The 10220-nt window shown below is 51.0% G+C and overlaps 1 protein-coding gene across 3 annotated transcripts in view; it reads left to right on the top strand.

The window, feature by feature from the left end:
* The first annotated feature begins 1657 nt into the window (after nt 1-1657).
* Nucleotides 1658-10220, top strand: part of LOC139010899 (complement C3-like) — a 34519-nt gene continuing 25956 nt past the window's right edge. The window contains exons 1-15 of one of the 3 annotated variants that reach the window (XR_011471570.1): nt 1658-1815; nt 2550-2742; nt 3547-3709; nt 3806-3876; nt 6480-6574; nt 6678-6760; nt 6858-6948; nt 7119-7221; nt 7334-7463; nt 7666-7781; nt 7874-8023; nt 8456-8665; nt 8795-8998; nt 9364-9525; nt 9909-10038. Coding sequence is in view for 2 of the 3 variants with exons in the window: in XM_070415954.1 (XP_070272055.1) it covers nt 1739-1815; nt 2550-2742; nt 3547-3709; nt 3806-3876; nt 6480-6574; nt 6678-6760; nt 6858-6948; nt 7119-7221; nt 7334-7463; nt 7666-7781; nt 7874-8023; nt 8456-8665; nt 8795-8998; nt 9364-9525; nt 9909-10038 (1978 nt within the window). In the remaining variant the exon portion in view is untranslated. The remainder of the gene's footprint in view (nt 1816-2549; nt 2743-3546; nt 3710-3805; nt 3877-6479; nt 6575-6677; nt 6761-6857; nt 6949-7118; nt 7222-7333; nt 7464-7665; nt 7782-7873; nt 8024-8455; nt 8666-8794; nt 8999-9363; nt 9526-9908; nt 10039-10220) is intronic. The other 2 variants (XM_070415954.1, XM_070415955.1) reach the window with 2 other exon arrangements.

The following is a 10220-nucleotide window of genomic DNA, read 5'->3' as shown; positions in this document are numbered from 1 at the left end:
GGTAATGACTCAGCACAGGAAACTGAGGTATCTGCCTTCTGACTTCTAAAACCAGAGCTCCCAACCCTTTCTCCTGCTCCCACACTCCAGTTTACTCTGCCCTACCTCTTCCAGAGCACAAGGTGCGTGGCTCTACAGGAATTTTGTGCATTGGCCCTTTAAGAGGCCAATGCCTGAATTTCTAGCCTTCTCTCCCTGTCAGACAGCTTGGGGATTTGATCCAACCCCTCCCCCAATTCTAATCCCCACCGCCTCCCACCCCGTCCACAGCTGAGATATCTCTGCAGGACTTCAGTTGCTGTCTGTGGGAGCCTGGCCAGTCCTTTTGCACCTCCACCCTCCTACCAGTCCCTATGTGGTCTCCACTTTCCATCCTCGGTTATCAGGGTTCTCTCCAGTGAGTCTTTGTTGATTACTCAGTAAGTTTTTCCGTATTTTAGTTGTAATTCCAGTTTGATCCTGGGAGCCTGTCAGTGCAGCATCCACTTACTCCACTGCCATTTTTAATCTAAGTGACAAGAGTATGGTTTGCAATCTGAGAAAGTCTGTCCATCAGTTGCAGGCTGGTGACTTTCAAACAATGTACTGTGAGGCAGTCCTTTTAAGAAAAATTTCACTGTGCACTACTAATCCACAGTCTCTAGCTGTTTATTAAGAAAGAAGGTATTACTCAGGGGTACTAGAAGGACTGTATGTAAAGCATGCAAATATTAGTTCTGACAACATGTAGACATTTGTAAATGCAAATGATATCTGTGGAAAGGAATCATGATCCTTTATTACATGGTCATGTCTGAGACCTGGATGGCTGGTAACAGGCCCAGGAGAAGATTATATATATATATATATATATATATATATATATATATATATATATTCAACCTTTTAGGTGTTAAATCATATGAATATATTACCAATTACACACAAAAAATAAATATAGGTTTTAATAATAATATCCAAAGAGGATGCTGATATAAGACCAATACAAAAGCTAGCAATGGTCCACAAAAATTACTTTTTAAATCATTATAGCTATTCAGGCATCCTAAGAAGTGTAGGTGAAGAGCTCTCCATGCTCCTATTGCCCTATAAAACATGCTCACCTGGGCAGTGAACTCCTATGCATACTTCAAAGCCTAGCTGAAATGCCCACTCCCCAAAGAAACTTTCTCTGACATCCTAGAAGCACAGTTCTTCTTCTCCACTTGAGATCACACTACAGAGGGCTAGGAATGTCTGTGCTGGAGTCTGTTCCCCACTCTACATCAGCATGGAAGACTCTGGAAGTAGACTCCTAGGAAGGGTTTGGTTAATAAGTGCATGGACGAAACTGGACTGGGCCAGGCCCAGATTTCTGAGGTCAGGGGGTCCCTTGCCCTCAGAGTTCCTCCACTACAATGTGTATGTAACAGGGAAAGGTCCTTGTTCACTCCCTGGCCTTGCCCCTGAGGAAGGCCAGGGCAGGGGGCACTTGTGCTCCTGTTGTAAGAGGACATGTCCTCAGGTTATTTACCCAAGGACTTGCTGGCCCAGGGAATTAGGAAACTATTGAGAAATCTGGGGCAGACCCTGGGCGGGAGAAGCCATGGGGAGTAGAGGGCTGGGCTGAGTGGGGGAAAAGCGGGAGCCAGATAAATGGAGGTCTCCAGCAGTCTCTGCTCAGTCCTCCCTGTCCTCTACCTCGGACCCTCAGTCCCTCTGTCCCTCTGTCCCTCTGTCCTTCCACTGTCCCTGTACCATGGGACCTGCCTCAGGTCCCAGCCTCCTGCTGCTGCTGATGCTGAGCAGTCTCCCCCTGGTCCTGGGGGACCCCATGTGAGTAGTCATGACACTACCCCAAGCAAGGCAACTTCTGAGGTGGAGTGGTCATTTGTGGGTTCAGGTCCTTGTAGAATTCAGGGTGCATTATGCCTGTGGGGGAGGAGTTAGTGGGTGGAATGCTAATAGATGGGGCTGCCTGTGAGTTTGAGAGTCTATGGGTTGGGTGTTTGTGAAATCCAGGCATTGTGTAGAGGGGTGTGTGGCTGTTTATGAAGCTGAGGGTCTGTAGGTTCAGAGTGCAGGTGGTGTTTGGGGATTCTGTGGATGTGGTGGTTTGACTTTACATGATTTGGGAGTTTGCAGTTTCCGGATTTATGGGTTTCAATGTGTGTAGAGCTGTGGCATAGGATTATGTCGGCTGAGGGTGGGGGTGGATTTAGTTGTTTTTATAGGGCTGGGTGATAAAGGTTTAGGTAGAGGCTTGGGGTGTTCAAAGATTTGGGGTTCAAAGATTTGGTATGTGTGAGTTTGGGTATGTATAGTTGGGGTGCCTGACGGTCTGGGTGTTTAGAGACTTAGGGTGTTTAAAGATTTAGGGATCAGGGTTACAGGAGTATGTATGTGGGTTCCCCAACTGTGGGTTTGGAAGTCTAAATAATTAGGGGACTTGCTGGTTCTGGTTTTGAGGTTCAGGGGTTGATGGGACCTGCAGGATCAGGCACTGGGAAGACTCCTGTGCAGGCTGGAATGTCGGGTCCCTGGGGTGACCCCGTGCACTCCTCCCACAGGTTCTCCATAATCACCCCCAACATCCTGCGGCTGGAGAATGAGGAGACGGTGGTGCTGGAGGCCCACGGTGGGACAGGTAACATTCCTGTCAAGGTTACAGTACACGACTTCCCAGCCAAGAAGCAGGTGCTGTCCAGCGAGGACACCATTCTGAACAGCGCCAATGGGTACCTGAGCACCGTCACCATCAAGGTGGGTGCACATTGGAACCGCCCTGCGGATGCCCCGCCCCCTGTGGGTCTTCTTCCCATTCCAGATCCTCACCTATGAGCCCTGCCCCTTCTCCAGCCCTTCCCTTTTTTTTAATTATCATGAGAATATGCTTTCACCGAGATGAAGAGAGAGAGAGAGAGAGAGAGAGAGAGAGAGACATTGATGCGAGAGATAAACATGATCAGTTGCCTCCAGTACACACACTGGCTGGGAAATCAAACCTGAAACCTGGGTAGGTGCCCTGATCAAGAGTTAAACCTGGGGAACGTTTGGTGCACAGGTCCAAGCTCCAATGAACTGAGCAACACCAGCCAAGGCAGCCCTTCCCCTCTTTAATTCTCCTCTGCATTTGGGCCCCTCCTTCTACTGGCCCCGCCCCTTTATAAGCCCCTCCCTCACCCTGAGCCCCTTCCCTTGCAAACCAGACAATCTCTATACCCCTCCTTTCAGAGCCCTTTCCCCTCCAAGCCCTCTCTTCCATCAAGCCCCTCCCCTCTCTGAGTCTCCTCCCCTTTCTGGGCACCCTTCCACTACTGAGCCCTCCATCCTCTGAGCCCCCTCTCTGATCCCCTTTCCATTCCTTCTCTGACCCCTAGCCCATCTATTGCTCTTGACCCTCCTCCCCCGAAACCCGGGCAAACCAGAGAGACCAGGCAGCAGTGAGGGGCAGGCTCTGTTGTGAGGAGGGGCAGATGTGGACCCAGCCGAAGGCCCAGAGGTTGAACGGTGGGCAAGGGGCCCTGGAGCAGACCCCTCCTCACGCCCTCCCCCATCCATGCCTAGATCCCGGCCAGCAAGGAGTTAAAATCACAGAAGAACAAGTTTGTGAGTGTCCAGGCGGCCTTTGGGAATGCCCCGCCAGTGGAGAAGGTGGTGCTAGTCAGCTTTCAGAGAGGGTATCTCTTCATCCAGACAGACAAGACCATCTACACCCCAGGCTCCACAGGTAAGGGGCTGGTGGGTGGCTCAGAGGGCTGGGGCTGGGTCATTGGGAGGGCCAGGGCCTCACTGAGTTGTCCCTTTCTCTCCCACCCCCTCCCAGTCCTCTATCGGATCTTCACTGTGGACAATGAGCTGCTGCCCGTGGGCCGGACGGTTATTGTCAGCATTGAGGTACCAGGCAGCTGGGCCCCCAGACACCCTTGGGGCAGAGACTCAAGGAGAGACTAAGAGAGTTTGAGACAGAAAGAGACACTAGGAAAGACTCTAAGGCAAGCATGTCAAACTCAAAGGCTAACACGGCCAAATGAACAAGGTGTAAGTGTATGTGGGTCGCAAAAAAACAAAAGTTTTAATTTTCATAGAAACGTAGGTTTATTTCAATAGAGACATGCTGAATACAAAGGGCTGAAATAAATGAGTCATCGTTAACATAAAATAAGAGAACATTTTAATGAAAATTAATATTTTTTCTTGAACATTAACTTACCAGACACTAATAACTGCACAAATTAATAAGTAATGCAAATAAACCTATTTTTCTTTTTCTCTGAATGCGAAATACTTCCTGTTGTGCACAAGAAAGAAGTCAGTCTAAGACTAATGACATGTCAATCGGCTGCTAAAATATTTGCTGCTAGTATTAGTGGAGAGAAATGGTGCACCTGCAGGTAAGGCGCATAAGGGAAATGAATGCAACACGATTATAGTAATTAGTCATTAGCGAATGTTGTAGTTCATTATTAATAACTATGTATAACAGGATATGGTAAAAATTAAGTTAAGAAACTTATTAAAACGTTTCTTACATACCGTTATATTGGCTGGGCCACAAAAATATTTTTTGTGGGCTGCATGTGGCCCGCAGGCCCTGAGTTTGACATGCTTGCTTGCCCTAAAGCAAAAAAAATATATAGAGCCACAAACACAGAGGTCTAGAGATGGGCGGGGACCGAGGGAGCCAGCATGGGGCAATGCTTGCACCTGTGAATTCCACCTCCAGATAAACCCCTGGTCCCTGCGACTCTGGCCAAGTCACTCACCTTCCTGAGCCTAAGTTTTCTCATCTGAAGACTGGAGTAGTTACATAATGCTGGGTAGGAGTCTGTTCCGCCCACTGAGCCAGGAGGCGCCTGTGAGCCCCTGAGTCTGGTCCAGCCCCTCCTCTGCTCCCAGCCCTCCAGGGCTCCTTCCTCCCTCCAGATAAAAGCTCAAGGCCTGGCTCAGTGGTTGAGTGTCTACCTATGAACCAAGAGGTCAAGATTCGATTCCAGTCAGGGCACATGGTCAGGTTGCAGGCTAGATCCCCTTTGTGGGGCATGCAGGAGGCAACCAATCAGTGATTCTCTCTCATCATTGATGTTTCTCTCTCTTCCACTCCCTTCCTCTCTGATATCAATAATAAATATATATTTTAAAAAACCTGAAGTCCTCCCTGTAACCTACAAGGCCCTGGATGACCTCCCTTGTCCCTTTCCTGCCCTTACCTCCTCCCACTCTCCCTCTCACTCACAATATTCCAGCCACGCGGGTCTCTTCCCTGTTCCACTGACCCGAGGCAGATTCTCCTGCCCCGGGGCCTGTGCACTGGTTGTTTTTTTGTCCCAGAAAACAATCTTCCTCCAAATATGCACACTACTGGCCCCTTATCTCCTTCAAGACTTTGCTCAGATGTCACCAATGCTCCAATTTCACAGTGAGGCCTTTCTGAGCTCCTGTAAATTTTCAATCCCCTCCCATCCACACATGCACTCCACTCTCTCTCCCTGCCATCCTTTTGGCATCCTGTAAATATGATTTATTCATTTATTAATTATCCCCTCCACCAACCTCTGTGGAACCTCAATTCCCTACAGGAAAGAGGTTTTTTTTAATTTTTATTTTTTTATTGATTTCAAAGAGGAAGGTAGAGGGAGAGAGAAAGAAACATCAATGATGAGAGAGAATCATTGATCAGCTGCCTACTGCACGCCCCCTACTGGGGATTGAGCCAGAAACCCAGGCATGTGCCCTCGACCAGAATCGAACCCAAGACCCTTCAGTCCAGAGGCTGACGCTCTATCCACTGAGCAAAACTGGCCCGGGCTACAGGAAAGAGTTTTTATCTGTTTGTTCAGGGCCTTATTCCTGAATTTAACAAAGTGCTTGGCATATAGTGGGGCTTAATACAAAGTGATGGGAGAAAGGAGTCAGGGAGGGAGAAAGGAAGAAGCGAAATGTCACCTGTGCCAACAGGAGGGCATTATCCAGTTACCCTGGTTTCCAAGAGGAGCCAGAGAACCAGATTTCTATGTGGTGTCTCCCGATGTTTAATTGTTGACAGGAAATGAAATGATAAGTGTACACCAGATTGTTATTCTTGTAGGATAAAAGGTTGAACAGAGCAATTACGTGTGGCTTAGCAAAAATCAAATGCTCAGCCCAGGGCCTTGCACAAAAGTAGGCAATACATTCTAGTGATTCTTAGTATTAGGGGAAAACTCATAATAATGAGCTCCTGCTTACATGAACGATGTCCCAAGGCAGAGGGGCTGTATTTATCTCCTGTTTTTAGATGTACACATTGAGCACAGACAAGTTAAGTAACTTGCCCAAGGTCACACAGCTTGTAGGTGGCACAGTGGGATTTGAACCCAGGCTGACCAACTCAGGTTCACGTTGTTAGCTCCTGCTGCTGCTGTAGACATGACAGAGAGTGTCCAGACACAGAGTGGGAGAGGAGGGCCAAGGGGCTAAGCCTGCTCTGAAGAACCACACCACTCCCTGTCTATCTACAGACGCCAGAAGGCATTCCCATCAAGCGGGACCCCCTCTCTTCTCAAAACCACTTTGGCATCTTGCCCTTGTCTTGGAATATCCCGAAGTTGGTCAAGTACGTCAGGCCCTCCAGGAGTGGGTTTGGGACTCCCCTATCCCAGGAGAAGGAGTGGGGGGCTGCCAGGTCTGACCAGATCACTCACCTGCCTTCCCCACAGCATGGGGCAGTGGAAGATAAAAGCCCACTATGAAGATTCACCACAGCAGGTCTTCTCGGCTGAGTTTGAGGTGAAGGAATATGGTAAGAGAAGGAGGGAGCCAGGGTGTGGGCCCCATAATGCTGGGCTCAGTGCTGGCCCCTCACAGTGCTGTCTCTTTCCCCCAAACCCCTGCCCCAGTGCTGCCTAGTTTTGAGGTCCAAGTGGAGCCTGCAGAGAAATTCTACTACATTGATGACCCTAAGGGCCTGGAGGTCACCATCACAGCCAGGTGAGGGACCAGGTGAGGGGTCAGGTGGGTCCAGATGAGGGGTCGGGTGAGGGCCTGGTGAGGGTGAGGTGAGGGGCTGGGGAATCTGGGTCCTCTCCATGGTCAGTGGAAGTTTGGGGGGAGACTCAGTTTTTCAGGAGGGAGAATCTGAGACTCTCCTGTCTACACAGGTTCTTGTATGGGAAGAATGTGGATGGAACAGCCTTTGTCATCTTTGGGGTCCAGGATGGTGACCAGAGGATTTCACTGTCCCAGTCACTCACCCGTGTTGTGGTACCTACCAGGGGCCCCCAGAGCTTCTTTCACTCGGAACCCTTCCCTCTCACTCTCTGAATCCCCTCCCTCCTGAGTCCCACCCACTCTGAGCCCTCATTTCCTATCCCAGATCGAGGATGGCACTGGAAAGGCTGTGCTGAGCCGAGAGGTCCTGCTGAGTGTGGCTCCGCAGCCCCCTCGAGAAGCTGCCCTAGTGGGAAAGTCATTGTATGTGTCTGTCACCGTCATCCTACACTCAGGTGAGGCCTGGGCGGAAGGCAGTCTAGTCTGAGAGGGGAGGCCCAACTGACGGAGGAGGCTCAGAATGAAGATGGGGTCAGTCTTATGATTGAGGCCCCATCTGAGGAGGAGATCCGATATGAAGGCGTCAAGGTCCAATGCAGGGGAAAGCCTGGCCTGAAGGGTGGCCCAGTAGCCCACCCTCACAGCTGGTCCCCTCAGGCAGCGACATGGTGGAGGCAGAGCGCAGCGGGATCCCCATCGTGACCTCCCCCTACCAGATCCACTTCACCAAGACGCCCAGGTTCTTCAAACCCGCCATGCCCTTTGACCTCATGGTGAGACTCAGGGCATGGTTGCACCCCACTCCTGAGTACTGGCCACATCTCTGGGTCTGCTGAACCCCCTCCATCTTTCCCTGCACCCACAGGTGTACGTGACGAACCCCGATGGCTCCCCGGCCGGCCGCATCCCCGTGGCCACTCAGGGCTCCAATCAAGTGCATTCTGTGACCCGTGAGGATGGCCTGGCTAAGCTCACCATCAACACACACAAGAGCCTGAAGCCCCTGTTGATCACTGTGAGTCTGCACCAGCAGGACCCCACCCCAGGGAAACAGAGGACTTTATTTGTACAGCAGCTTCTAATGATTGCACAAAGGGATCTTGTCATGTGCATAGTGGGGGTCCTTTCATTTGCATAAACGGGTCTTGCCATTCACATAGAGGTGTTTCATTTGCATAGAGGAGTCTTGTCTGCACATGGCGTCCTGCCATTTGGATAGAGGGTCCTCCTGCCATTTACACAGGGACTCCTGGATGTCTTATAAGGACGCTTGTGATGACATTAGCGTGCCTGGGTAACCTAAAATAGTCTGCCCATGTCCAGATCCTTAACTCCATCCCATCTGCAAAGTCCCTCTTGTCACACAAGGTGCCATATTGCCAGGTGCTGGGGGTTAGGACATGGCAATCTCTCAGGTAGGCAGCATACATCCCTGTCTCCTGCTCAGGTACACACAATGAAGGAGGGCCTCCCGGAGGGGCGACAGGCTACCAGTCAAATGCAGGCCCTACCCTACAGTACGATGAACAACTCCAACAACTACCTCCACCTCTCCATGCCCGCCCCGGAGCTCAAGCCAGGACACACGATTAATGTCAACTTTATTTTGCAAATGGACCCCGGCCAGGATGCCAATGTCCGATACTTCACCTATCTGGTGCGTGGCTCCCTACAACCCCCAGGTCTCCCCTTCCTCTCTTCTCCAGCCCTCAGAGCCCTACCCCATTCCAGATTCCCCCATCCTCACTCTTGCTTTCCTGATCCTTCTGCCAACCTGTCTCCCAAGGTCATGAACAAGGGGAAGCTGTTGAAGGTGGGACGCCAGGTGCGAGAGCCCGGCCAGTTCCTGGTGGTGCTGCCTCTGACCATCACGACAGAGTTTATTCCTTCCTTCCGCCTGGTGGCCTATTACACACTGAAGAAAGGAGGCCAGAGGGAAGTGGTGGCTGATTCCGTGTGGCTGGATGTCAAGGATTCGTGTGTGGGCACGGTAAGCGTTGCTGAGTCTCTGTGCCCATCTTGTGACTCTCAGCCCGGCAATGGCTTTCTCTGTCTCTGCCTCTCTCCGTCCTTCTGAACCCATTTCTCTCCCCTGCTTGTAGAGTTCCTGCCTCTCTCTTCTCCTTTTCCATCTTGTTTTCTTCCCTCTATTAGTCTCCGTATTTCTCTTGCTCCCAAATTTCTCTTTCCTTAACTTTCTACCTGATGCTGGCTTTGTGCATCTCCCTTCTTCTCTCTCTGTCTCCACCTTTCTCTCCTTCCAGACCAGACCAGGTCCCCTTCTGTCCTCTACCGACCAAGGCTGGGGCCCTTCAGAGCTAACTTCTCCCTTCTGCCCCTCCCACCTCCTCACAGCTGGTGGTGAAAAGTGCCATGAAGGAGGAAAAGCATCAGCATCTACCTGGACAACAGATATCGCTCAAGATTGAGGGTAACCAGGGGGCTCGAGTGGGGCTGGTGGCCGTGGACAAGGGTGTGTTTGTGCTGAATAAGAAGAACAGGTTGACTCAGAAAAAGGTATGCTCCCATGTCACTGAGTTTGGGTAAACATGGCAGAGGCAAAGAGATGGCGTTGGGTTGAGGTGGGAATGGCGCTGGGGACAACCAGTGATGTGAGGTTGAGTGTGGGTCGAGTGCAGAGGTCAAAATGGACACACACATGGGGTTGGGTTGAAGTTCAAGTTGCAGATGGAAATGTGGATGGACAGGGGCAATGTTGAGGATGGTCATGGTAATGGGAACAACTCTGAGTCCCACAGCAGCACACTCCGATCATCCACTGTGGAGTGTCTGGGGCCGGGATGAGGATGGTAGTGAGGTTGGGTGGAAGTGTTGGTGCGGTGACCCAAGCCCTGCTGGCCTGGCCTCATCCTGCCCTTGACACCCTCCCCACCATGCAGATCTGGGACACAGTGGAGAAGGCAGACATTGGCTGCACACCGGGCAGTGGAAAGAACTATGCAAGTGTCTTTACGGATGCCGGGCTGGCCTTCCAGACCAGCAAAGGCCTGCAGACGGAGCAGCGGTCAGGTGAGGAGTCGGCCATTGGACACCCAGGGAGGGGCAGCACTTCTACCTCCCAGATAGGATGTGGGACCCTGGTTTCAAGTCCTGCCTCTACCACCAAGTAGCAAATTGCTCTCCTCTCTGAGCCTCAGTGTCTACATCTGTTAAATGGGAGCAATAACTCTCCCACCTCGCAGCTACTGTGA

This window comes from Myotis yumanensis, unplaced genomic scaffold, assembly GCF_028538775.1.
Source record: "Myotis yumanensis isolate MYYU_CA2020_CCGP unplaced genomic scaffold, mMyoYum1.0.hap1 SCAF_5, whole genome shotgun sequence".
NCBI classification, from domain to species: Eukaryota; Metazoa; Chordata; class Mammalia; order Chiroptera; family Vespertilionidae; genus Myotis; species Myotis yumanensis.
This window is presented reverse-complemented; position numbering and strand designations above follow the sequence as displayed.